Source organism: Pyrus communis, chromosome 13 (assembly GCF_041283825.1).
Source record: "Pyrus communis isolate YQ-2024b chromosome 13, ASM4128382v1, whole genome shotgun sequence".
NCBI lineage: Eukaryota > Viridiplantae > Streptophyta > Magnoliopsida > Rosales > Rosaceae > Pyrus > Pyrus communis.
The window spans coordinates 20833961-20861547 of NC_142577.1; the positions used below are offsets into that span (position 1 = coordinate 20833961).

Consider the following 27587-nt stretch of genomic DNA (forward strand, 5'->3'; position numbering starts at 1 on the left):
ATGGCCACCCGGTTGTCTGGCATTGATGATCCATGGAAAGTAATGTCTTCAGTTTTCCAATAGGGTTGACTCCCCGGATGTTATGCAATGTTAGGTTGATAGACATTTCGATGTCCTTTTGCATTACACAGTAAAACAAAGAATTCATGGTATGTACCACTGTTGGTTCTTCGAGAAATTAACGGTTAGATTTTGCATATAGAGATCTGATGGATCATTGCTCCTGTCAAATCTCGCATGGAACGTACCTTTCTAGTTGGACTCCATGTCCAACACTTGGTTTATTGTATTGGTTGAAATATTCGTCGAAATCTTCAATTGGTGCTCTGTACAAATGTTGCTCTAAGCAATATGCTGTACAAAAGCCACCAGTCTGCACAACCCAGAAAGAAATTCGAGCAGATGTCGAACCAACGGAATCTTGACTGACCGCAGCCACGGCTGGAGATGGAGATCGTTGAATATTAACCACATTATAGCAGCGGCTGGAAAGGAGCTAACTTGAGATGGTGATCTTTTGCAAAGAAATATACTGTTTATTTTTAGACAAGACAACCATCTTATGACATTACTGGGTGCGTCCCAGATTCAGTCTTACGTGCACTGATAAAATTCGTATATAAAACTGAAGCCTGTAATGGCCAGGGAAACCACATATTTACACTATATTCTCGAAATATCTAATGTGACAAGTGATGTGTATAGTCGACATCCAGTCAGAAAAATTTCTTAATTGATGTGGCATATATATACACTTCATTTATCATGGTAGATGATACACAAATTTGGTATAAAAATATGATCCTTCTAGCCTTCTCCTTCTCAAAAGAATAAATGTTACGATCATTTTACTGTAATTTAATTCTTGAAAGCGAGAAATAACAAAAATGTCCCTAGAACTTCAGTTGACCTTTAAGATTGTGACACGTATGACCTAGTATTTTAGAATGCTAATTAACCAGTCACCTAGTTTGACCCAACTTAGATTGGGGTTAAAAAAATCCAAACGCATTCCTTGTCCGGTTAAACTCTCGGTTTTCTAACAAGTTATGGCCTCACCTTCAGTTAAAATAATACTTGTTAGGGTTGACTCCCTGAATGCTATGCAAAGTTAGGTTGACACACATTTCCATGTCCTTTTTGCTTTACACAGTAAGACGGAGGATGCGGTGCAGAGTTTCCAAATTTGCTACTGATTGGTCCGAAAAATCAACTGTTAGATCCTGCATTAACGTACCATTATAGTTGGACCTTGTAGTTTCCTAAAAAAAAGTAGGGAATTTTCCGTACAACACTTGGATTATTGTATTGCTTGAAATATTCGTCAAAATCTTCAATGATGCTCTGTAGTCTGTACAAATGCAGCTCTAAGCAATATGCACTACACTTGTCTGCTCAACCCAGAAAGGAAGGGAATCGGAGCAAATGTCGAACTGACGGAATCTCAACTGACCACAGCTACGGCCGGAGATGGAGAGTGTTGAACATTTACCACATTATAGCAGCGGCCGCAAAGCGTGCTGTGCTCTGGAAAGGAACCAACTTGAGGTGAATAATTCCAGCATCTTTCGCACTTTAGGCCCTCGGCACGAGCCACTCCAATCCAGACTCTGACGTTTTCTCCGATGAGGTATTCTCCTTTGTGAGGTATGTTCGCAATCAGCTCATTTTCCAACGAAGGAAGAACCTCTGCCTGCATTCATATAGACAAATGTAAATAGTGATCAGAGGGCGGATCATGTCTGTTTAGCCACCAGGTGAACCAGTGGTTAGGAATTGAACTTACCTGAGATGTTATGAATATGCGATGCAGTGTGTCTGCGTCGTTGTTGGCCGCAGACATTTCACCTAATCTAGAGGCCAGACCGGAATCGTAAGTGTGGAGGTAGACCTTGGCATCTAAACTAGAGCCAATTAGCTTTTCCGCACGAGCAACCTCCAGGACTTTGTTCACCTCAGTTCTCAACTGCTCACAAGTGCATACGCATTAGAAACAAGTGAAATACATCAGAGACGGATATCAACCGTGGCATTTCTTTCATTGTTCTAAGAGCACTTCTAACATTAGAATCTAGATTTATCTTATTATTTTACAGGTGAATAAACCATTGTCAGGAAAAGAAAGTAAACAAGAACGAAACGTCAAAGCCAGACAACCAAGAGCATCAAGTTTATGATATCGTTAATTTTGGCTTAGAGAGGAACAATGATGATGAGATTCAAGAGCATCAAGTTTATGATATCGTTAATTTTTTCACTGACAATCAATAAGAAAGGAGTTTAAATTTTCCAAGAAGGTTTTCCCTTAAACAACTCAGTTGTAATATGGCACAAGGACACGGACTGCACAAACCCCAAATTGTACTAATGTGTGAAGAACATTAAACAAAATGGTGATTACCTCAAGAACTTTTTCCCAGAAATTAGTTTCCTCTTTCGAAAGAGAGAGCCAAGTGTTCAAAGCTGGCCATCTTGATTCAAAAACAAATTCGGCAGCAGAGCCATCTTCGTCAGTGTACTGGAACGGAAGGTTTTGCCATACATCTTCAGCCAAATGAGGTAATATCGGGGCAATCACTCGCACTACAGATAGGAGAAGCGCTGCAAGAACTGTTTGACAACTTCTCCTAGTAAAACTTGTTGTGCCCCTGAAATGATAAACTATGCTTCATCACTAATTCTAGAAAATGAAGACTTGTAATGTAAAAGCATATAAACATCATGAGGCTGACAGACCAATGGAGGGCACAAAAGTAATGCAGGTGCTTAGAAACTGGTAGATTGAGCAGGAGATGAATTACCCAACATAAAGGCGATCTTTGGCGACATCAAAATAGAAGTTTGACAGGTCAACGACAACAAACCGCTGTATGATCTGAGAATATGAAGAAAGCTAATTAGATAGTTGCATGGAATTCCAGCTAAATTAAGGGGGCTAAGTTGACATACAATCAGGATTCAGTAGCAACCGTAAGATAATCCAAAATTCTGTCATCTAATTGAGCATAAAACAATACACTTTAAACAGAAACATAACTTAATCAAATCAACAGGGTTAAGAGAAAGTTCACCTGAAATATCTTAAAGAACTGATAGTTTTCATAGCACTCTTTACTGTTCTTCACAAAATTTTCAAGCTGAAACAGTGCGTACTGATCAATCATGGGAAGATCGTGGTATGAGATAGCACTATCAGCCTGCCAACATGATGTAGTTATATATAAGTGAAAACAACAGACCAAGAGATAAAACTGCCTGAAACAGAGCATAAACTTATAAAAAGAAGCAATAAACAGGTTTTATACATAAGTTGTGTGCATGTGCACCAATCTGTGTATTCGGGGTCAGGAGAGAGTAAAAATATTTATCCAGCAAGCGGTAGTAAAGATGGGAGTCTTAAGATGACTAAACATGTAGAATTTTTGATAGGGTGAGACGTCTAAATTCCAAAGCACTGATTGTGAATGTTGAACATACATTCCAATCATGAAGATTTCCCAAAAGGTATCTCAATGTTCCCCGCGTCTTCCTATAAATGTCTGACATTTGACGGAGAATTTGAGGGCCGATTGTTACATCGCCTGTATAATCTACACTAGAAACCCAGAGACGCAGGACATCTGCTCCATAGCCATCCTGCCAGCAGGGAAACAAGAGTTTAGTATCCAGATACTGTTGAAGGATGGGTTCAGGTGGTAATTAGTAGGTTTAAATTTACCTTAAAACAATCACTTACCTTTTGGTTCTTCCCTCCTTCAATCACAGTCCGTGGATCTACTACATTACCCAAAGATTTGCTCATTTTCAAACCTTTGTCATCCAATACAAATCCATGTGTTATAACACTGGAATATGGAGCCTTTCCTGTATTGAAGAAAAATAATATATTCATGTAGTCACTGTTTGAAACAAATACTTCTCTGTAAAATGAAATCATCCTCCGTGGCTTAAAATCCATACAGAAGAATGAACAACTGGACATAAACAAGTATATACTTGCATTGCTGAAACTATTTAAATTACATACCATTTCCCTCAACGTTCGACTACTATAGTTAGAGACTAGAGTACATTGTAGTCGCTACAACGCGGCAGTCAAGATATTTAATTCGAAGGATCTTACCCAGCAACCAATCTAAGTCTGGTTTGCATTCTCAATGTACTATTTTTATTCAGCTCAGCTATGACGCCAATACTCAAAGTCAAGGGTAAGAAGATAATGCAATGGAAGGATTAATGCAGCCATTTTAAACATATTCATCCTACATAAATCTTGCACACAAAAAAAATGCACATGTTATTTACGACATGTGATTCTTTTTTTCTGTCAAAAGACTCAACTAACTGCGAACAGTACAAATTACAAACCCCATCAGGTATGAGTGAAGGGAACCACATGATGTTTAATTGTCTTAAATAAAGAACAAGACCTCCAGTGAAAATGTGTGTGTGAAACCTCCCCAAAATTAATCACAATTCAAACATGAGGAGTAATGCACAAATGTGCTATTTACACAGAATAAAAATAAAAAAGATACAAATCAACCTCTCTTTTTTTTATTGATTATTATTAAGAAAAACATATTTAATGTTATATTGCATAGTGAAGATAAATGAACATGCCCAGATTCTCGTTACCTTTAGTAGCAACACTTGTTAGCAAAGAACTCTGGAACCACCCACGATGCTGATCCATACCTTCAAGGTACAAATCTGCAGGAAGACTATGGCTATTTCTTTTCCCCAACACTGCAGCCCAAGAAGAGCCTGAAATAGAACTTAACAATTTACTTAAATCCATGTAAAGAAACATAAAAGATTAAATTACAGAACTGAAAAAGTTAGATGCAGTTATGTACATGCATCCAAAGTAGTAAACACCTACTAATCCCAATAGATAATATGGTAAGCGAAAAGACAAAATTCAATTATGCTCTGGAATATTTGACTGAGAAAAATTATGTTCTGGAATAGGCAAGGCAACTATACAACAGAACCAACAACGAACCACTATATGTTTCAACCAAACAAGTGAAGTTGCATATTTCAATATGATAAAAATGACCATGAAGATACAAATGGATTGAGATGCAAAATGAGATATTTCCAGACTACCCTTCTGTAAGGGAAAAAAATCATCAATGATGAAATTATCTATCTATATTCATGCCATTACTGAGTAATAGAGAATATTCCTATATAGCAGCACAAGGTAGAGCTGACAAAGTTAAATAAAAGCTACATCAATACCTGAATCAAACCATACGTCCATTGTATCAGTCCCCTTTTCATATTCAGATGCTTTATCACGATATTTATCGGGGAGAAGATCCTCCACCTTCATGTACCACCACGCATCACTACCCTTTTCGGATATTATCGCTGCAAAAACAGAGGACTGAAAGAATCAAAATTTAATCTATTAAATACACCATTCATCTTTAAAATAATTAAAATTAGGCTAATCATTTGAGCAGTCTTTGTACATATGGATATTCATTCATTGATCTATATAGCTATCTTCTTATATGTACAAAAAGCACACAAATACACACCTGTGTGTGCACAGACAGACACCGTGCATTAGAAAGAGTGAGAAAACCCTCATCTCATATGCAGTTGGAAATATTCCCAACTGATGCTCAAAATTAAAGCAAATATTAATTTATATAAGATCTTAATTAGACACTAATATTTGGAAATAAGTAGACAGAAAGAGGAAGTGTATATCTAACTGGCTCTTACACTTGATATGCTCAATAGTCTCTTCATTCATCAGAGGTTCCTTTGACTCCACATGATAAAAGACTGGAATTGGAACACCCCATGTCCTTTGCCGCGATATACACCAATCAGAGCGGCTAGAAGTCATTGCAGAAATTCTGTTTTCTGCCTGAACAATAGCATGTAAACTAATGTAAATCCAGACCTATAAATAATGACCAAATCTAAAACTGGTAAAACTCGTAGGAAAACATAATACATAAACTTCACAATTCCAAGCACATTTTCCTTCTAGGCTGGCTGAACTGAACCGCTTACTAAGTTTAATGAAGGCGAATTGGGACTTGTGCTAAATATGAGTGAAATAATTATGAAACTTAGTGTAAGTTGAGGAAATGCGGTTGAAGATGTCATATAGTACTGGGAAACACTGCAAAAACAAGGATTCAAATTCTGCTAGATGATGAAGCAACATTGAACAGAAAGAACAAGCTGGCAAAGGGCACAATAACTATGTTAGAGTCCGAGATAACTAAAATGACCTTCTTATGCATACAATAAATAAAGTCATACAAGACGCCGTCCCCACGAATACCTTAGGTGGAATCCATTTTACATGACCAATTGCATCCATAACAGCCTCGCGAAACCCTTCTACTGAAGCAAACCATTGCTCAGTTGCCCTAAATATTGTGGGTTTTTTAGTTCTCCAGTCATATGGATACTTATGCTCTGCATAACAGAAGGAAGAGCTTGTCACTGACTCAGCTTGCTATAACCCAAAAGAAAAAATAATAGGAAAGTTCCCTTATCATCCGCTCAAGGGAAAGAAAGAACTTACGGTAGGATTCTTCCATGATAATTGATAAATGTTCATCCAAGTATTTCACGACAGCAATATTACCATCCGCAAGTACATCAAGCCCACAAAATTTTCCAGCTTCTTCAGTGAACTTTCCATCATCATCTACAGGAGAAAGCATAGGTAGTCCGTACTTCTGGCCAGTGACATAATCCTCCTGGCCATGTCCAGGAGCTGTATGGACCAGTCCTGTTCCTGATTCTGTCGTAATATAATCTCCTCCAATGACAACCGGGCATTCCCTATTAAAAACCGGATGGAAATACCTGAAATGAAAATTAGAAATCACACCTCAGTCAATAGTTTTCAGTTTCATCAGTGATGGAAAAAGGGAGGTAATTATGTTAAATAAATACATCTTCTTCATAGGTATCATTTTAAATCCATAACCTGCAGTTTTCAAGATCTGAACCTGGCACCCTTTTCCTAACAACAAGCTTCACACCCCATTTTGATTCTAACGCTGGCACAAGATCTGAAGCAACAATAAGGAAAGGCTTCTTTTCTTCCTTCAAAAGATTTCCTGGCCTTCCCTTTTTGTTTCCATCAGATAAAGAATCTTCTGAGAGTGACTGTACTTCAACGATGGCATATAAAAGCTTGGCATTCACTGCCACCGCTGTGAAATGAAACAGGGAGAGTAAAATTATTACTTAAATGACCAAGGAAGGTGCTCATATGTCATATCTACAAGTGGGAATGCTTCATTATGTAGGAAAACACATATTAATTAACACCAATTACCAGCAAGATGAGAATCCATAATTGTGTAGCAAGTTATATTACAATTTACAAGTGAGAAGAGGCAAAGATTTTAATGGTACATTCTCTTCAAAGTCAGTTCATCCAATTTCCAAATCAAGCTAATGTTTAATTACAAATAACTGTGTAGCAGGTTATATTACAATTTACAAGTGATAAGAGGTGAGGATTTTAATGTTACATTCTCTTCAAAGTAAGTTCATCCAAATTTCCAAATCAAGCTAATGCTTAATTACAAACAGTTGACACTATTCCTATATACAAGGCATAAAACGGATTAAGAACAAAGATGACTGACTAATAACGACTTAAGAGTTAAGATCAAGAAGTTTCTTTTGCAAAATCTAGGCTGAAGAAAATTTTAGCAAAATAACTACGGGCAGCTTCAGTAAACAGCTTATTTGTAAAGAATAGAGAAGGATATAAGCATAGAGCTTTCTATTTGTGGTACTTTCCTGATGAGTTTAAACAAATACTATAGTTTAGTATGCTGTTATCACCTTGAGATCCATACAAATGAAAAAGAAACTAATATAATGAGTAAAGACTGTACAAAAATACTGTAGGTAATATGCTGCTACCAATAATTTAGATTTTTGGAATAGGCAGCAAAGAAACCCACCAGCATTGGCTGGAATAGTCCAGGGAGTTGTTGTCCAAATGGCCAAGCACACATCTGGGAAATACTCATTTAATAAGCCACCTGAGGTTGGAGAGGCACTGACCAATTTGAAAATGGCGTATATGCTTCTTGAAACATGCCCCTCTGGATACTGCATATAAAAGTTTCGGTCAAGTAAATAGGAACTATACCAATACAATGTAAGAAAGCAAAATGAGATAAAACATGAAAATTGACATCCTTTTACAAAAGCATCACAAAAAAAAGCGACAACATTTACAGAAGGATGGAAAATACATTATGAAAAGAATACATGAAGGAATCTATGCTTCTAACCAGATCTATAATATTAATAAACTGGAAAATCTTGAAGGCCATATGAACTGTTTTTATCCAAATGAACTGTTTTCTCTGGATAAATGAAGCACATTTATACATAGATGTGAACATGAGATAAGCACAATCTAAGCCTGGTCAGAATTTGGAACTGTTCAGAAGCAACACAGAGTAACAAACTGCACATGTCATAGCGGTGACATTTTCTATATAGTTATGTTAAGCAGATAAGAATTTACCTCCAACTCAGCCTCTGCAAGAGCAGTTCGTGATGAGGGGCTCCAGTGAACTGGTTTCCTGCCTCTGTAGATGAAACCTTGAAGGACCATCTGGCCAAATACTTCTATCTAGGAAATGATACGATACAAATGAGCAAGTTTAGCCTTTTTTAATATATTTCATTTCTCCTTTTAAGGTTTGTTAGACAAAAAAAATGCTATCTGAAGTCCATTAGTAGACATCTTTTTACCACAGTATAGGATTGTTGACCATCTTCTAGAGGTTACATTCAGTTTAAAACTTTAAATTGTCTACAAATTAATCATGAACATTGTAAGTACCTGAGCAGCTTCATATTCTGGATCAAGAGTTAGGTAAGGATTATTCCAGTCTGCCCACACTCCATAACGCTGCAATCAGATGAAACAATCAATGTTCAAGATTATTTCAAGCAGTGGATTCAACATAATTAAATTGCAAACTAAGCCTTAAGGGTCAAGAAAATAATCTGCAAAGAATCACTCTTATAGAGCCAAGAAACAAACAGTTGTTGTGAGAGATGACAAAGGGTATTTACCTTAAATGATTCCATCTGAGTTTTAACGGTTTGCTTGGCAAATTTAGCTGCCTTTGCTCTCAACTTTATGGGTGTTAGATCCTTTCGAGCAGCTTGATCAAGTGATTGCAGAACTGAAATGATCGAAATGATGCCCAAGTTAATCAGCACATTCACCCAGGAAAATAAACCAAATGTACTCAAACTGGATTTCTACTTCTCGATAAAAAAAAAATTAAAAAAATTAAAACCTTGATTTTTACCAATTAAGGCCACATTAGGAAAAACTGAGAGGATTCTATAGAACGCTTCTTCAACTTATTTTCCCTCTGAAAGTGGTTTTCATGATACATAAATGAATATGATCGAAACATTACTTGCCTTTCAACTCAATTGGTAAGCCATGACAATCCCAACCAGGCACATAATGAACCTTATAATTTTGAAGAAGCTGCCCACAGAAAAAGAATACAGGAATGAACTTTACTTATTTTTGTGAGAGGGTCATTAGCTTTGACAAACAATCAAATGTAGCTTAGTTTGCACGTATAAAGAGGATAGGATCTGGGTTTATGTAACTAAAGCTGTTTTGTTTTATTTATTTTAGTATGTTATAAGCAGAGTTCATCAAAATATTAGTTGAATAAATAACTGTGAAGCAGCATGAAACCCTCATGCATTTTTATTTTCTTAAGCAGCATCCAAAGTTGAAATGTTATACCTCACCCAAGCTGAAAATGAATGTGAAATATATGTAAAAATATCATTGCAAACGGATAAGTAGAGGAGGAATAAATACCTTGTAACGATTGATAAAATCCTTTAAAATCTTATTTAAAGCATGGCCTATGTGAAGATCTCCATTGGCATACGGAGGACCATCGTGAAGAATGAAATTTTCCTGACCAAGAAAGTAAAAGTCTGCAATAATTCACGCCAGGTCACAAATACCTAAATCTAAGGCATGTATGAAACTCACCCCTGTATTTTTACCAATAACTCTTTTGAACACTTGATTGTCATCCCATATCTTTTGGATTTCAGGCTCTCGCGTTAAAGAGTTTGCTCTCATGCTAAATGATGTCTTTGGCAGCTCAACTGTGTGCTTGTATTTTCCGTCTTCTTGCTTTTTTCCTAAACAACAACAATCAACCCAAATAATTAGGAGAAGAATAAAAGGAATATTGCGTTTGGTTTTCAGACAAAAATTAGAAATACTTCAAAAGGACTTCTCTAGAAATCATGTGACAGACCAACGCTACAAGCACCAAATTTGAAATAAGAATAATAACACAGAAAAACACCTTCAGCTGCTTTCTTTGCAGCCATAACAGGTCCTCGAGATCTTCGCTTTGAGGACAAACCAAACTCGTCATTGGAAAAGGTAGAATAGTGCACCATGTTAAGGAGGGAGAATACTTTAACTGAAGACCTATCTCTGAAATAAAATAGGCCAACGGAAGCTGTGCTCCTAAAAGATGCGCAGGTTCCTTGCGATAGAACCTGATCCATGTACAACCCAATTTGTCAGTTCTGTTTATTAGAAAATAGTAAAAAGATTTAAGATGGAGTTAAATGAGATAGAATAATCTAATGTTCAAATGACAAATTTGAACTCAATCATGAATCAAGCCGTTTATTTCAAGTAAAATTATGTCGAAAGAAGTTCAGAAGAAGAAAAGAAACAGAACAATTCAGAACTGTGGAAGGGAATCTAAATTTATTGGTTAATAGTAAGTTACAATTTGTTCGCAGTTGGTTATTACCATTATTGCGATTTGGTTTGGTTGTTGAATTCCAATTAGAAGTTAAGAGCATTTATAGAGTTGTCTTTGCACTTTGTAAAATAGAAAGAAAAAAACAATGGGTGGCAGTTTCCACATTTTGACAAAATCAGTTCTGTCAGCTCTCACTTTTGAATTTCACTTACAATAAACAAGACACTGCATACATTTCGTAATTTTTATTTGTTCTATCTGAATCTTCTACCGAATTAAAGAAAAAAGACGCTCAAAACTCCGACCATAGAGAACTCCATCGAAAGTCTTTGTGTGACATTCCATCAAGCAACTGATGCGCCACAATAAAAATTCTAACAATGGCTCATACTCTCATATGCCGATAAAAATCGCAACTTTATGCAGACACATGAAACCGAATTGTAATCCACTTTCGTATAAACTCAAACTGAAATTCCGAATTCAAGTACATCATCACTTCACCACTAGAACAACTGAAGAAGGAGCAAAAATCGCAACTTTAAAACTCATCACAAATATCCCAAAAGGATCTTCAAACAGTTGAAAACTGCGTTCCTTTTCCCGGGAACCATGGGACAAACGTAGGAAGAAGACGAAGCTCGAAATCTCAAACAGAAAGCAGAACAATTTAAAGGCCCTGCCGAAACTTCCAAGTGTTTCTAGTCCTTCCTAACATTTTCTCGGGAACCAAACAGAAAGTGAACACTCAACTGTGAGCTCAGAATAAGTGCTGGTGTGTGCGTGTATATCCAATACAGTTATATTTCTTGTGTGAGTGTGTATACCCGGTAGGGAGAGGTTTGAATAGCAGCCATGGCGGCTTCCCTGGGTTGGAGCGCCAAAGAGTGGGCGGCGAAGGATTTGAAGTTCATCGGAAGAGCAGCTTCTTCGCCATTTCTGGGGACTGTGACTACCACTGAAGTGTCAGCAGAAAGAGGGAAACACCAAGCGGAATGCGGATAAAACCAGCCAAAACCTTACAGCCGTTTGTTTTTTCCGGTTCCGACCCGCCAAAGAAACGGGGCTCAACCCGTTTCATTTATTTATTTATTTTCTCAATAGTAGGGTTTTCATTCAAAATCTATTTGACAACAAAATGCGTTTCACTTCGAATTTGTTTAGAAGTGTCTTTAAAATAACTGAAAACACTTTTGATGGAAATGTTTTTGGAACCAATTTTTAGTAAAAATGCATGTGAATCTTCAAAAAACACTTAAATGCTTCCTATAAGAAGCAAAGTTATGTACTTCTTGGAAGAAGCACTTTAAATGCTTTTAGAATCTAAAAATATTTTCACTAAAAACATTTCAGTCATTTTAATAGCACTTTCAAACGAGCACTTTATTTGAAATCGTATTGTGCTTTTAGGCAGAATTGCTTGCTAAGCATTCCCAAACGAAATTTAACGTTTAAGAAAAGAGTATTTGATATTAAAACTCAATTCACACCATAAAATCTAAATTCACAGGTAGAATTTGATCTTTCAGTAAGATACTGGCATGTATGTTAAGTGTTAACAAATTTTTTGGTAAGAAAACAAGGATAATATAACATTTGAGAAAAGAGTTTGATATTTAACAGTACAAAAAAAGAATAAAAATAAAAAGATCCTTTTTTTTTTATGTCGGCCAATCACGTTTTTAAGAAAAGAATAATATAAAGATGTAAGATGCTTTTACGGAAATGTGATGAGAGAATATATTAAAACAATATGATGAACAAGTGAGAAACAACAATCGGTGGGTTAGTTTAAAGAGAAAAAAAAGTTAAAGAAAACGAAACTTTAGCAAAAGAAATCACTCTAAATGAGGTCGTCTTTTTCAAAGTGCAATGACTTTGCAACTAAAACCTTCAGATTTCAACTGATAAAATTCCATATTTAGGCAACTTTTCAGGCGCGCATCGACCACGTCTAGACGAGTTCAAGCCTACTCCCACTGAATAGAGACATTTTAATGGTCGCCCTGCCTTCGAAACAGCCTAAGCGTTATTAAAAATACTAATTATAAAAATTGTCATTAGTGTAAAGAAACAAAAATTAAATATATACAATCTAGCTTTTACATAGATGTAACAATTCTTAATCCAGATCAAAACTATCATTCATTTTTCCATTTCTTTAATCTTCAAGTCAAGATAATTAGCTTAGCCCTCATGAGTTTTGCACTTGGCAACAACAGATTTTGACGATCAATCATCCTCATCACCCACTTACATCATCTACCAAACTTCTCAACAAGAAGCTGTCACCAATCATCTAATCAGGCGGTCCACTTGACCTTAGCATAAAGGCTTTCTTTGTTTTTTGGTCGATGTGGGACTAAAATGCTTGTAAACAGCAAAAATTTCTTACAAAAGCGCCTAGTCTAAATAGCTAAACCATTGAATTTGTGGACAATCAGCATAAAAACTTAAGACTGCAACGGACACATCAATCTGTCTACAACATTAAGATTTAAAACATTACAATTTCATGATTAAAACATACAATTTTACGCAGACTCATAATTTCATTTCAATATCATACATCCATCGCATTTTTCGTCTCCTTTTCAATTAACTGACTACATGGCCATCGCGGGGCCCACTCCATTGCCCATTTGATTCGACACGTCACAAATTGTGCCACAACACTGTCCAAAGCACATGAGGAACCCTTACCCCCAACTGGAAACAAAAAAAAATTAAGAATTTTAATGAAAGATTTTCGGTACTATTTATTTTAACGATAAATCATATTTTTATACTAAAATAACCAATTTATTTTACCATTCATTTTACTTTTTATCATAATTCAAATCTTTTCATTAGTTTTCTAAAAAAATTCCCAAACGCAGCCGCCCAAATCTCGTTCTTCGCCTTAGGCATGCGGCCATCACCGACAATGGCGCTAAGCCGTCGTTTTTTTCAGTACAATCTAATTCTTTATCTTCAGCTTCTTCGTCTTTCAGCTGTAGCGACATCGCAACCGTCGCCGCCGGTGGCAACAGCCTGGCCACCACCGCCGTTGGCAACGACAACAGTCTTGTTGTTCGATATCTCCATGGACCATGGCCTCCATCCCCTCTGCAACAACCGCGCTCGACTTCACTGAAATCTCTCCTCTCTCGCTGGTCAGATCTGGCGTCGGTTTCTGCAAATGACTAATTGTTCAACGAGATGGGTCAAATGAGTATGATCCCAAACGATATGATCATATCCTATCTGCCGGTCTCTATTTTTTGTAAGAATAAATTGTATGGGGTTTTCTGCTTTCTTTCTCATTTGGGTTTTGAAACGGAATTTACACTTTTCCTCTGAGACGGAATTTCTAATTTTGAATAACGGTGATTAGAACTTTAACTTGAATTGGTGGAGTGCGCCTGCCCAAGCAATAGTGCAACGCTCGGACGACACGCAAAGATCCCAGTAGCAAGCTACCGTGGTAGACCTTTCTCCCAAAAAAATTAATTTAATATCATGTGAACCATTGATCCACGTATCAGATATTAAACTGATAAGAACAGATACTACACTTGATCTTAGCCAAAAGGCCGAGAAAGGTATGATTAGTTCAAAGTTGGGGTGTTCATTTTATAGGCCTGTTTGCTTGCTCAATTCTCTTCCACGGTTGATGTGGGACTCTAACTCTTAAAGGCAAACGTTTTGCCGCGAGAGCTGCTACTTGTGAATCATCTCTGAACTTGAACTAACATTTGGCCAGAATTATTTGGGGTTATATATACATATATTTGTGGATAGCGATCAAATGTTTATGATTAAACAAAGATAATTTCTACTCTTACATATGTATTCTGACGAATCACAAAGCAATTGATATACTCTGTTAAAAAAATTCATTTCTTTTACTCCATATAAACTTGACAAAACATTATTATCATCCAAGTTGATGCTAGGTCTCATCCAATGATCGATTCTTGGGTTGTTAATTGCTACACTATAATTTGGGACTTCAACATCCACAACCGCATTCTAATGCATCAAAAGTAAAAAATGTCAAACTCGGTACAAAATTCTTTGTCGTTTTATTCACTTCCTATTTTTTTTTATACTCTAAATAAAACCTCTCACATTTGACTTGAAATATATAATGGGTGCCTCAAATATAAGATTCCTATTAGAGATAGTAAATGTGCATTTATACATGTAATCATCTCAAACTAAGTTGTAACTTAATACTAACTTCATAAAACTTGGCGGGTCTACATAAAGTTCATGACATTTCACAATGTTCTCTTTAAGGAAAGCTACTATGTAGCCATTACATTGAAGAGAATAAGCAAGGGTAAGGAGCTAATAACAACTACGTAAAGTGACGTGCGAATTTCATCTTGTAATCAGTAAGAAAACTTATTGAATTCATCATTAACTTGATTAACACTGGATCAACACAAAACAAAAATAATTAGAATTTTGAGTTCCAAATCCTCAATCTTGTGGTAAAAAAATCCACAAATTTCAAAGTTTGATATACTTACACTAAATGGTAGGGAATAAATTGGTTGCAAACTCGTTATTGATTCAACTTTTTTAATGTTAAAAGACATTCTCTTTAGTTGACAAAGTGAATTCTCTCTTCGATTTTTCTTTTTTCGTCCTTTTGTCGATAAGTGAGGTTATCTTCCCTCCTAATTCTATCACATTCCCTCTCCTCCCCTCCTAATTTTATCCCCTTCTCTCCCCTTCTTTTACACTTTCATCTTTGTCTTTCTCTCTATAAAAAAAGTCAACACAAAATGTGACATGTCTTATTCGTAACCCTTTAAATACGGGGAAGAGAATGAAAGAGAGATTAAGAGATGAGAGAATCCTACTCTTTTGTCAATTAGGTTTAGAAATTAGATGGGCTCGCCTTGAAAGGAAACCAAAATATTGGGCCACAACAAAAGAAAAGATTGGCCCACAATATGACAACACCCAATCCTTCGGTCGATCTTTGACCTTTCACCTGCTAAGTTCCCAAACGTTCACACATGGCGCAAATTAGCTCGCACCAGCCCCTCCAAGTACAGTTTCCAGCTGAAATTCAAACCAAAGCAGCATTTCCTTTCCTTTCTTGAACCACCAATGGCGGGTGCGCACTGCGCCGCCTCCCTTGTCATCGCACACCCAATCCACTCCACCGCCAAACCAGTCAAACCAATCCTCTCAGCCTCCGTTTCCGTACCGTCAAAACCCACCCGACGGAGAAACCATTTACGCCCCAAAATCCTCAAAACCCTAACTCGACCCTACCCGCCACCCAAAACCCCTCTCCTTCCCGAACTGCCCCCGACGGAACCTGTAATTCCCACTGAGTCCCCGGTAACTCCTTCCGAGAACGACTCCAACACCGAACTTAGCTCTGACCGAAGCGACGTCGTTGCCGCGGAAGGCGATAAAGTTGAAGAACTGAGCGTGTCTGTGGCGACCCCGGAGCAAAATGGCATTGTTGGTAAATTTTCTGCCAAGTCCGTCCTTAAATTTGGAGCGTATTTGGTTGGGGCTTATTTGTTTCAGGCTTTTTTTACCGTTTGGTTGCTGGGAAATGATAATCCTGATCAGGAAACTGGGAAGTCGAAAACTTTAAGCAAATCGAAAGGGAAGGCTTTGTATTCGAATGTTGGGTCTGAATTGGGCAATGTGATTTATTTGGACGAGATACAATTGGACGAGAGGATAGAAGAAATTAGAGCAATGGCGAGGGAAGCACGAAAGTCGGAGAAAAGGGAGTTGAAGAAGGGAAGTATTGGTGATGAAGATGATGTTTCTGATGCAAGGAATAGAATAGGTATCGAAAAAGAGGTCGGAGAGCGGTTGGTTAGGTTGCAGAGGAGTTTGAATTCTAAAAGGGAGAAGTTGCAGGGTCCATATGTGAGTAATATGGAAAAGAATGAGAATGTAGAAGCTGGGAATTCTAAAGAGGAGGATGGGACATTGCTATTTAAGAAAAAGGTCAAGTTTAAGGCCGAGGCGAAAAGCAATCCCAAGGGGTTTGGGGGTTTGGATGAGCATGGTGAATCTAGGAGGATAAAGAGAGGTTCGGGCGGTGTAGATACAGTGGCGGGAGATGCAAGTGTTGGTAGTGATGGTAAAGAATTGTTGGATTCGGATAATGATGAAAACCGGCGAAAGAGTGATATTGGACAAGGTGTTTCCAAGACCGTAGAGGACGAACCCAAGTTGTTGCAAAATGACGGGAAACATTTGGAGAAAGGAACTCGGAGTATGGATAGCGGAAAGGACATAGGAGCTGGAACTATTGAGCCACAAAATGGTAAAGCTTTTGAATTGCACAAAGACTGCATACTTTGTTGTTAGTTTGGCTCTTATATTAATTTGTTGAACTTTGTAGGTACCGTCCAGAAGACAAGACGAGGGAAGTCCTCTGAAGGGGTAAAGTCAAGAAAATCAAGGGCGTTGGGGAAGAAAAAGTCTCCCTCAAAGAAAGAAATTCAGGAAACTACCATAAAATCTGGTGATAATGCTGCATTGAGTGTAAATGGCAGTTCAAAAAACAAAGAAGCTGAAAAGGAACCAGTGGCTAACAAAGTCAGTGGCAATCGATCAAAGAATGATATTGATCCGTGGTGGTTGGATCTTCCTTATGTTCTGGTATAAACTTTTCTTAATTTTCTATCTTTACTTTTTTTTTTTTTTTTTTTTTTTAAAGTTGTGCTGCCTGTTTAGCAATTGAACTTTGTTGCATTTGACCAAACCATCTTAGCCAACTATTTAACTTTAAGTACTCATTGATGCTATCATAAAATGGATACTTGCAATCTTTATCTTATGCTTTATGATTCAGTCACTCATTCTATAGTTATGCCATTTTAGCTGTATATTTTCCCTTTTATGCTCCGTTATGAATTACGTTCACAAGTTTTACTTATCGGATCAATAAGCTCTTCCTTTTGTGTCTTATTTTGGTATTTGGGTAAGCTTTTTGTCTACAACTAACCATCAAATTGCTATGTATCCAATGTCAGGTTATTATGATCCGTAGAGGTTCTGGTAGTGAGGGGCAAGGCGGACTCTATACCTTAAAGCTCAGTTCTCAGCACCAAAGCCAGAGTGATTTTTCCTATACTGTCGCTTTCGAACACCGCACTGATGCCAATAACTTCTGTATACTGTTGGAAACTTTTTTCGAAGATCTGGGTGATTTCAGGGCTGATATTGTTCCTTTACCAAACAAAGTAATAATTCTAATTTGATTTCACAAAATTCAATATTTATGAGTCTGAAGCTGCTGAACATTGCATGAGGACAACGGAGTCGGCGTTTCAACTCTTAAAAGTGTTCAAAATATAATTTTTCCCATTAGACATGCATTGTCCTTCATTCAAGTCATCAGTGTTAAGATGATAAAGCAACTTTATGTTTTGCAGGAACTTCGCAAAGCCATAAAGTCAGATAACATGAAGCTGATTTTTGTGAAGAGAGGGCAGCTTCAGCTGTATGCCGGGCAACCTTTTGAAGAAGTTGAGACAGCGTTGCGCTCTCTGGTTGAACAAGAGTGAAGTGCTTAGACTTTTTTCCTCTTTCAGAGTTCTTCCGCCAATCAGGATCGCTTTTGGTTTCAGAGTTCTGTCACATTCCTGATATTACGATGGCTTGGGTCTGCTGATCTCAAGTGAAGGTCTCCTCGTGGTTTTGGTAACGTGCAAGGGAAGCGTTGAATGACCCCGTTGTAGGAAAATATAGTGAAAGGCAGTTATAGAGATTTTCGTATTTCTGTCTTATGATATTTCTCTTCTTTCAAATGAATAGGAAATAGTTCAAATGTAGGAATCCATGTATTTGTTCGTACTGAGAGACAATATATTGTGGGAATAGAGCTTAAATGATTTCGATTTTTGGTGAAATTAATTGCTGACTTTCATTGTGGCACGTTCTAATCGCAGACACCAGAACACAGCTGAAAATTTCTTTACAGTGAAGTCTTTGAGTCGCCCTGTATATAACCGCCCGCTTGCTTCCCTGTAGATCTCAAAGATATTCTTTGAGAGAGTCGGAGAGGGTTTGGTTTGGTTACTTGCACTGCCGGTAAATTACTACCGTTCTGCAACTCTTTCGCTATTTCTGATGTTATCAAGAACGAAAATTTTATTAAACGAAGAAATTCATCAACAACGTAAAAACAGCTTTTAGACGAAGCTGGAAGATGTAAATTCATAGCACTCTCAAACTCTAACTGCAGCTAAAAGGTTACCAGCAGAATCACAAACCAAACGAGCACTCCCACTATAGCTTCTACCACCAGCAAAACCCAAACCCTAATCCACCGTCTTCTTCTAATCTTTCTACTGAGAAGAAGTAATTTTGACCATGGACTGAGCATGAATCGTTGACAAATTAGACTGGCAAAAGTTTAGCCAAATCTGCTGCTTCTCCGGTTTCTCCTCTTCATTTTCCCGCAACTTCTCCTCTTCATTCTCCCGCAGCTTCTCCTCTTCATTCTCTGTATAGGCATTGTATACCGACATTACGATTCCCCGCGCTGCTTCTCTCGCCTCAGGCAGCCTATCATTCAACAAATCTGCAGCCATTTGCACCAGAGAAACCAGCCCATAATCCTTCATTCCTTCAAGGCCCTGAAAATCGGTACCAAAATCCCATTTTCCGTAACAAGGTTAACAAGAAAAATGGCATGTCCAACGTCAAAACTCAAGAGAACATATTGGTTTCATAGTATATACCATCTTGGCGACACAAGATGCGATGGAAATGGCAGCTTTGGCCCTGACTCTAGGGTTGCCATGGGAAGCGTAAGCTCGGAGCTTCTGAAGCAGAGGAAGAGGGGTCAAGGACTGCACCATCGAGCTCAGTGCCCTGTCTGCTTCTTCACACACAAAACGTTTGTCTTGAGATGCCTTGAGCAGCAATTGCAGCAGCTGTGAACCCATTGAACAATCCAAGCCGTTCATCAGAACATAAAAAAATGAAAACGAAATTGTTGTCAAACGATCCCTAAATTTAAGAAAACAAGAAAAGTTTGGGTACACACCAATTGGTCAAATGCATTAGAGGCTGCGGAGTCAAGTAAACCATCACCAAAGGCGGTGAAGATGTCGGAAGAAGCCATAATCGAGGTCTTGATTAAGGCACTTCTCGGATTCTTCATTGCCTTCACCAGCACCACTACAACATTCTCTCTGCACATACAAAAATGACGTCGTTTTAGTGGACTTGTTACAGCAGAGAATCGAATGTTGGAACCAAGAAGGAAAGCACTCACAGAGTAGGAGCCAGAAGAGCAGAGTGGTGGAGTGCAAAACGCCTAACATTGTTCAGAGACTCACACACCTTCACCCAATCCTTTGATTCCAATCCCTCACTCAAGCTCTGAAATTTCAAATAAATTACTTTAATACACAGGCGAAGGGAGTCGAATTCGCGTGCAAGGGACGTCCGATGAGATAGAGAATTACCTGGATCTTGAGATCCGGGTCTGAGAAGGGTTTGAGATTCTCAGAGGAGATGTAATCGATGGCGGAATCCGCGGTTGCAGGAAGCGGAGCCTGATTTTCGTCATTTACGAGGCCGGATTGCAGCTTTTGCATTGGAACAGCAACTTTGGTTTGCTTTTTGGGTCTTTCCGGTGTGGTTGGGAGAGCATTGTCGATGGGTCTGAGAGCCATTGCCATTGAAATCGGAGACCGAACGCGGTGATGGAGCAAAGAAGATAGAAGAGAGAGAGAAAGAGATGTGAGATTGAGATTGAAAATCTCTGGGTTTCGATGATGAATGAGGGTTGGTGTGTGTGTGATAGAGATAAAGAAAGAAGGGGAAGAAATTGTTTGTTTACCTTTTAAATTTTAAATTTTAAATTTTGAAAAGCCGTAGAAAGCTCCGTTGGATCTTTCCCCTTTGTAACGGTCACATTCAACAAAACGGATTATACTCTGGTGAGTCTGCTGTATTAAGAACTGGAGTATGTTGTATTAAGTCGGGTGTATTCAATCGAGATTTTAAGGGATTTTAATTCTTTTAATGAATCTACAAGTATTCAATCAGGATTTTAAGCGATTTTCTGAAATTCAACGTGTATTCGATTAGAATTTTAAGATAGTTTATTAAAATCCTTAGAAATCTGAGTGCATTCAATTAGGATTTTAAAGAAGTTTATAACATTCTAGGTGTATTCAAGTAGAAATTGATTTGAAAGAATTTGAGAAAGTTGAGGAATTAGATGGAATTGGAGAGATTTTGTAATGTATTTTAAGCATCGACAAATCTCACATCTCCCTATGAGATTTCGAGGGAATTGAATCAAAATTTTATATGAAATCTCTACAAATCAATTAAACTTCATAAAAATCCATTAAACTCTCTCAAATTTTCAATTGAATACACCCCTTAAGATACGTAGCATGAAGTTGATGTTTTTTTTACTATGGAAGTCCTCATGAGAAAAGGCAATTGCCGTTTGGGGGGCCTAGGGTAAGAGAAATTCTGAAGTTCGATGGTCGAATTAAAATATTCCTCCGACTTTGAAACAAAAAATTTCCCTCTCGCACATCTGCATGTAAGAAGAAATTCTTTGATCCGGCATCCAAATGATGCAATTCCTACGTACTTCTCTGATTTGCAGGCTGACCATGGCCCACTCTCTGGTCCCACCCCTGTCTTTGCCCTTAGTCTTGTGTCCAAACAAAAGACCCTCTCGCATGTAAGGGCCAGGCACCCGAAATCTTGTGTCTGGGGCCGCACATGACAGGTGGGACACAATATCCCCCAAGGGTACGGGGTAAGCAATCAATTAAATTTCAAAAACCGTCCAAATCAAACTGATCAATGTATGAAGCAGGTTCAACTTTCACAATTTCCAGCAGCATATAGAATGATGATGATCATCAAATCCGCAATGTATGCCCCTTACATAGTTATATAACAGAAACTGTAAAGCATTTTGAATTGCGAAATAAGAGACCATACTCACATGAAGGGAAAATGTGTGGTTATTCACCAGTCTGCGCGCCCAACAACCATATTCAACACAGGCAATTCGCCATACAGCACAAAAATTTGCTCTCTAGGTCAAAAGTTTGATTTCATCTACTGTAACAAACGATAAAGGTCCTCTAATGGCTGGGGAGGCGGGCGTCCACCAGTGAGGGTCATCAACTCCCAACACACATCTGCAATTCTCAACTGAACCAGGTAACCTGAACAATTGGCAAAACACTATATTAAAGCATCGGTGGTTCTCGAAGCTAAACTCATGCTCCTGAATATCTGCTACTGAAGTTAATGCTACAATTATAACTCGGTTTCTTCGACATCCTGCAGCTGAGACAAATTTGATACTCTATACCTGCATCCACAAGTATTTAGTCAAATGCAAGTACCTGTGGAACTTGAGAAATTATGAAAAGGGATGCATATGAGTTGCAAATAGAACACTTGCTGCACAAGATCATTACATGAATGCTTGTTTTGAGAATTCAGAATCACTGAAATCGAAAATCTGCCAGAAGCACATCAACAGGAAAAATGGGAAAGAAAAAAAGCCAATATTTGCCAGAAAAAAAATGCATATTTCACCCAGCTATTGTGCATATCATGCATGCACGTCATTCACCCAGCTTTTGTTTACCTTACCGTGTACAACACAGTAGAATCCAATATTTTAAAAGTTACAACCCGAACATTCAATTCATCAAAGCATTTTATCAAATGTGAATCAGAGGAATAACATGTTGGCATGCTCCCTAAAGTCATGACTCTTTTTGCAGATACATGTAAAGAATTTCAGTAACTCCATTTGAAGTCTCATTACCTCCACAGAGTGCCTTCAATCTTGTTAAGAAATTGACGAGACGAAGACCTTTCAGGAAAAAAATCTCTCGTTCCCCAATATTTGCTCCGTCAACGTGAATGAACAAGAAGGCACCTTGTGTCAGTTGTGTGTCACCACTCACTGAGTACGACACATCTAAATCCCTCCAGTAAATTGCATGACACACGACTTTACCATGATCTTGACGCATGTTGAGACTTTGCAGTTTCTCGAAGAACAGCACCAACAATTCCTGCCTGCTCAAGGCATTCAGCCTTGTGCAAGGCATCCAACAGAACAACACATGTCTTGGAATGAATATTACAACCTTTCCGCCGAGTTTCCTCAAAAAGTGTATATGCGTCCATTGCCCTTTCTGCATTGCTCAACCCTTCTATCATAGCATTATAACAAGCAGAATCGGGAATGCCACCACTGGCCTTAAACTTCTCAAAAAGCCCACTAGCATCCCTTATGTTCCCAGCCCTTGCAAGTCCAGAGATCATGGTAGTGTAGGTGATTGTATTAGGGTTTAACCCTTGTTTCTTCATCTCTTGCCAGTATACAAAAGCCTTATTGAATTTTCTAACCCTACAAAGACCATTTATGAGAATGCTATACGTTACATGGTTGGGTGTACATTTCATATCTTTCATCGATTGAAAGCAGACAATTGCTTCATCAATTTCACCAGCTTTCACAAGTCCATCAAGCAAGCAATTATATGTGTAAACGTTAGGTGACAAACCTTTCTGCATCAACTCTTCCATGACTAGATATGCTTCATCTATTCTACCTACCTTCCCAAACCCATCAACAAGACTACTATAAATGATTACATTCAGTTCTACTCCTTTTGACTTTGCTTCTTCAAAAAGCATGTATGCTTCATCAAGCCTGTCAATCTTGGCAAGACCATCAATGACAGAACCATAAGTAACGACAGTGGGTTGGTGACCCTTAGTTTTCATTTCCTCCAGAAGCTGGTATGCTTTATTCACCTTTCCACTTTTGCAGAATCCATCAATGATGGCGTTGTAAGCACGGGTGTCCAATACACAGCCTTGATCCTTCATTGCATGGTATAATTCATATGTTTGATGTGCAAAGCCTCCTTTTACAAGGCCATGAATTAAGATTGAATAACTTCGCACATCAGGAATGAATCCTTGAGTCTTAATCTCCCCAAACAAAGATCTACCTTTTTCAATTTCTCCGGCCTTTAAAACACAATCCATATAGGTATTAAGAAGCATGAGATCAGGAGAACAGCCCCTACGCTGCATTTCTTTGTATATTTTGTGACCATCCTCCTTCCTGCCACATTTGAAGAAGTTCCTGATGAGGGATGTGTATACAATGGCATTTGGAGTCTGATCAGCGTCCAGCATCTTTTCATAAAGCCTATAGGCATCATCTACTCTTCCTTGTTTTCCCAAGCCATCTATAAGAGAACAAAATGTAACTGCATCTGGTGTGCAGACTTTGTGATCCATTCCTTCAAATATAGAACAAGCATCATCAAGTTTTTGAGCTTTACAGAGTCGATCAATCATTATGTTTACAGTCATAACATTAGGATATAAGCCAGCTTCTTTCATGGCATCCCGAACCTGCAGAGCATCCTTGAGGTTACCAGCCTTACAAAGCATGTCTATTAGAATGTTATAAGTTGGAAGATTGGGAGCTGCATCTTTCTTCATCTCATCAAAAACCCTTAACGCTTCTACTGCTCGTCTCTTCTTCCCTAGGCAGGTGAGAACACAATTATATGCAATCACACTCGGAATGCACCCCTTTCTTCTTTGCCTCTCAAACAAGCTGTATGCTTCCTCAAACCTTCCAGCAGAGCCATAGCCCATGATCATGGTGTTATACGCATACACACAAGGCACTTTCCTATGTCTGTCCATCTCCTCAAATAGCTCCACCGCTTCGTCTAGTCTCGCAGCTTGGCAGAGAACTCCTATCATGCTAGTATATGTCACATCATCAGGCACCAAGCCATGCATTCTCATTTCATGAAAGAATTTCCAGGCCATATCCACCTTACCGACCTTGCCAAAGCAATCTATACAGACATTATAAAGCACAACATCTGCACTAAAAGAGTTACTCTTCATCTCATCCAACAAGGAGAGGGCAGCATCAACTCGTCCTTCCTTGGCAAATACACGAATAATAGTTGTAAATAAATGCACAGTAACTTCATAACCTAGCTCCTGCATTTGATGAAAGAGAGTCAGCATGAGATCAGATTCAGGAACTGTAGACAAAGCCCCGATAAGAGTTGTATAGGCTGAAAATGCTGGGCGGAATTTGAATTTCCTCATTGTTTGCAGTAGATTGAAACCATCTTTCAGCTTCTGTGACCTGATACAGCTCACAACTAACTCAATACATGTGGTATTAAATGGGCCAATTCCTGCTACACTCATTTCTTCCAGGACCTGTTCCAAATAATTAAGATTTCTACTCCTGGCCATGACCATGAGAAGTGAATTGTATGCTTCGGGACAGTGTGCTTGGTCAGTTTGTTTCTCACACCACCGAAAATAATTAAGTGCTAAACTGACATCTTTCAACCTCCTTAAAACTCCAATAACTGATTCTGATTGAGGCGTTTTGTCAAGCGCCGATAGAGCATTCTCAAGGGGGGGTCCCCAAGGACCACGCTCCAAGACTCGGCACACATCATCAACTACTTGTCTCACATCAATCGAAGACACAACTTTCTCTTCAGACGGAGGCTCATTTGACAAGGATGAAAACCTTTTCGAAAATGTGTAAATGTTCAAATGAAAGCCACGTCGTATCCCTGCAACTGCAACAAGGAAAAAGATCAAGCAAATAGTAATAACTGACGAACATCATTGAAGCCAAAGAGACTTGTGAATATATTATCTATCTGATCAATGAATATACCAAAGTCCAAAACACTTCACTCAATCGAGAATAAACAATCTATGTGAGTCAAGATTACCTTGTTGTCTTAGGAGCATCTTCACAAATGCATGCCCAATCTATCACCGTGTATGCTCTTTGCCTTCCAAATATCTAATTCAATAAGTTTAAGACATAACCCATGTCAGAAAACCGCTACTTAAACATCACACAGTGCAAGCTAAGTTGTGTAAACATTGGGACATAAATAGTAAACACCAAAAGCGCAATCCAGTAAGCAAATAAAAACATCTGCCAAGAGGAACACAGCTCAATATTAGTTATATTTTTTATATACTGGGCCAGGGGAATCGAACACAGAACCCCCGATTGCACGGGTTAACGCTCGTAACCACTTGAGCTACAATGTTGAATTAAGGAAGAACGTCCCACGCTTCCTACAACTTTAATGTGCAAACTCATATGAATGCATAGGAACTAGGAACCAATGATCTATATTTGAGATTTTGCATGCATTTTTCAAATTTGATGAGAAAGCATGAGAAAATTGGAATTAATTCATTGGTGAGGGCCGAGCTTTGATTGCAGAAACACGAAATTCCGAACATTTCAGAGTACAAAATAGCACGCAATCAACCGAAGAACAAATTCTGACAGATATTATGTACTTGTAAATTCACGTACCGGCCAATCTTGAAGCGCAGGGCAATGGAGGTTTAGGGTTTAAGGTTTAAACCCAAAATCTGCTACGGAAATCAGAAGAGCAAAAGACGATGGCACGAAAATAGTGCTAAAACACGGCGTTTCGGTACAGGAACATATACGGCGGCGTATTGTTCTGTTATCTATTTGGATTGACAGTCGGTAGTTGGAAGATAGATCTGTGGTAAAAATAATAAATAAATAAAGAGATTTAAGCTCTTGTGGTAAAGTTTGTTAGGATTTATACTCAAAATTGATCAACTCTTCATACACATATTAGGCTAAAATGGACCTTGTGTTAATTGTTAACACGTGGGGCTAGCTCACGTGCTAATAATTAACAAAAATTTGATGGAATTTTCATTTTTTGGCATAAATCCTAACAAACTTTATAATAGAAGCTTAAATTCTTTTTTTTTTTTTACCACAGGGTTATCTTCCAACTATCTTCTTACCATAGAAACTATTAATCCAATTAAGCCTCTTTTTTTTTGGTATATACACTCCATAATTTGTTGACCACAACCCACGTGCTTTATACGTCCCATATCTCTCTTTTTAATTAAAATTTATCTTAACACACCATACTTATTTTCTAATATTACCCTCTCACCCCCATACTCTTTGTCAATTATGGATTTTAAAGTTTCGTTTTCTATATATTTGGGGTTTTTGTCAATTAGGGAACATTTTCCTTTCTTGCATTGCAGTTGCATGATACCTTGATCTTTTCAAATCCTTCTCAATCACATGGTAAGCCCTTAGTTGGAAATAAGATGATTGGTAAGCCCTTAGTTGGTTTGAGAGTCAATTAGGATGATTGCATAAGTGTCATTAGGTGAAGAACATTAGGTTTCTCATCCACCGTATTGGCTTCCTTTAGTTTCATCTACAACAAAACAATTCAATAATTGTTACTAAATTTGATGTGGTTGAATTGCCTAGTGATAATATCATTTTTCTTAATATTTGCGGATTTTCTCTTTTAAAATCTTATTAGGCTTACATAGTCATTTTATAAAGGAATACTTTGGATGCGGTTCCTAATCTCTAACACTCTTTGACTAAAACCTTAAATGGTATTCAAAGTTTGATCAAAGTCCCTTGACTTTGTATACCTCATTATATTACTATTAGTATTTATAGTTTTATAGTTTTGACATTAATTGTTTGATATTTTATGAGATTTATAATCCTATAAATTTAAAATCTCTCATTATAATACTATTAGAAACGGCTACAATAAAAAATTCAAACATTTTGATTGACATAGTGTTAAAAAAAAATTGGTACTTTTCACTTATAACAAAGTGGTACAAGAATGGGTACATTATAAATATATTAGGGACAAATAAAAGATTAAAAAAATATGAGTA

The 27587-nt window shown here is 37.8% G+C and overlaps 4 protein-coding genes and 1 non-coding gene across 8 annotated transcripts; 1 reads left to right on the plus strand and 4 right to left on the minus strand.

The window, feature by feature from the left end:
* Window positions 1–1196: 1196 nt before the first annotated feature.
* On the minus strand, window positions 1197–11853 carry LOC137736798 (isoleucine--tRNA ligase, chloroplastic/mitochondrial). Of its 2 annotated transcripts, none has more exons than XM_068476068.2 (22): window positions 11627–11853; window positions 10386–10584; window positions 10061–10215; window positions 9881–9982; window positions 9463–9532; window positions 9103–9215; window positions 8867–8935; window positions 8546–8653; window positions 7971–8121; window positions 6977–7205; window positions 6566–6852; window positions 6320–6456; window positions 5746–5893; window positions 5251–5382; window positions 4639–4767; window positions 3737–3864; window positions 3478–3636; window positions 3072–3197; window positions 2802–2875; window positions 2402–2648; window positions 1787–1966; window positions 1197–1693 (listed from the first exon to the last, which is right to left on the minus strand). In XM_068476068.2, exons 1-22 carry the CDS (start codon window positions 11711–11713, stop codon window positions 1445–1447), a joined length of 3279 nt encoding a protein of 1092 aa, XP_068332169.2. In that variant the 5' UTR covers window positions 11714–11853; the 3' UTR covers window positions 1197–1444. The 2 variants fall into 2 exon arrangements, with proteins under 2 accessions (XP_068332169.2, XP_088539305.1); XM_088683179.1 differs by having other exon boundaries at window positions 3719–3864; window positions 11627–11819.
* Window positions 11854–14192: 2339 nt separating this feature from the next.
* LOC137738504 (U2 spliceosomal RNA) lies at window positions 14193–14387 on the minus strand. The gene has a single exon (XR_011068953.2). It is a non-coding gene; the product is annotated as a U2 spliceosomal RNA (small nuclear RNA).
* A 1397-nt stretch (window positions 14388–15784) lies between these two features.
* Window positions 15785–18688, plus strand: LOC137737001 (ABC subfamily C protein). Its single transcript, XM_068476341.2, has 4 exons — window positions 15785–17097; window positions 17176–17435; window positions 17810–18019; window positions 18212–18688. The coding sequence occupies exons 1-4, from the start codon at window positions 15909–15911 to the stop codon at window positions 18341–18343; spliced, it is 1791 nt and encodes a 596-aa protein (XP_068332442.2). The 5' UTR covers window positions 15785–15908; the 3' UTR covers window positions 18344–18688.
* Window positions 18689–18911: 223 nt separating this feature from the next.
* Window positions 18912–20667, minus strand: LOC137737002 (ARM repeat superfamily protein). The gene is made up of 5 exons (XM_068476342.2): window positions 20255–20667; window positions 20062–20168; window positions 19831–19978; window positions 19523–19717; window positions 18912–19417 (listed from the first exon to the last, which is right to left on the minus strand). Exons 1-5 carry the CDS (start codon window positions 20468–20470, stop codon window positions 19127–19129), a joined length of 957 nt encoding a protein of 318 aa, XP_068332443.2. The 5' UTR covers window positions 20471–20667; the 3' UTR covers window positions 18912–19126.
* Window positions 20668–21585: 918 nt separating this feature from the next.
* Window positions 21586–26372, minus strand: LOC137737746 (Tetratricopeptide repeat (TPR)-like superfamily protein). 3 transcript variants are annotated; one of them, XR_015954790.1, is made up of 4 exons: window positions 26194–26372; window positions 25589–25662; window positions 22606–25429; window positions 21586–22140 (listed from the first exon to the last, which is right to left on the minus strand). XR_015954790.1 is itself a non-coding variant. In XM_088682572.1 (3 exons), the coding sequence occupies exons 2-3, from the start codon at window positions 25605–25607 to the stop codon at window positions 22797–22799; spliced, it is 2652 nt and encodes an 883-aa protein (XP_088538698.1). In that variant the 5' UTR covers window positions 25608–25662; window positions 26194–26372; the 3' UTR covers window positions 22359–22796. The 3 variants fall into 3 exon arrangements, 1 of the variants encoding a protein (XP_088538698.1); XR_015954791.1 differs by having other exon boundaries at window positions 25589–25651; window positions 26194–26314; XM_088682572.1 differs by lacking the exon at window positions 21586–22140 and having other exon boundaries at window positions 22359–25429.
* Window positions 26373–27587: the final 1215 nt, after the last annotated feature.

Excerpts from the sequence above, each read along its gene's own strand:
- LOC137737002 (XM_068476342.2), bottom strand. The coding sequence starts at position 20,470 with ATGGCAATGGCTCTCAGACCCATCGACAATGCTCTCCCAACCACACCG. Across the intron at positions 19,718-19,830 it reads CTAATGCATTTGACCAATTG|CTGCTGCAATTGCTGCTCAA; the intron begins GTGTGTACCCAA and ends ATGGGTTCACAG. Across the intron at positions 19,418-19,522 it reads CATCTTGTGTCGCCAAGATG|GGCCTTGAAGGAATGAAGGA; the intron begins GTATATACTATG and ends ACCGATTTTCAG.
- LOC137737001 (XM_068476341.2), top strand. The coding sequence starts at position 15,909 with ATGGCGGGTGCGCACTGCGCCGCCTCCCTTGTCATCGCACACCCAATC. Across the intron at positions 17,098-17,175 it reads AACTATTGAGCCACAAAATG|GTACCGTCCAGAAGACAAGA; the intron begins GTAAAGCTTTTG and ends TGAACTTTGTAG. Across the intron at positions 18,020-18,211 it reads TTGTTCCTTTACCAAACAAA|GAACTTCGCAAAGCCATAAA; the intron begins GTAATAATTCTA and ends TATGTTTTGCAG.
- LOC137736798 (XM_088683179.1), bottom strand. The coding sequence starts at position 11,713 with ATGAACTTCAAATCCTTCGCCGCCCACTCTTTGGCGCTCCAACCCAGG. Across the intron at positions 6,853-6,976 it reads TCAGATCTTGAAAACTGCAG|GTATTTCCATCCGGTTTTTA; the intron begins GTTATGGATTTA and ends TTTTCATTTCAG. Across the intron at positions 6,457-6,565 it reads TATCATGGAAGAATCCTACC|AGCATAAGTATCCATATGAC; the intron begins GTAAGTTCTTTC and ends TCTGTTATGCAG.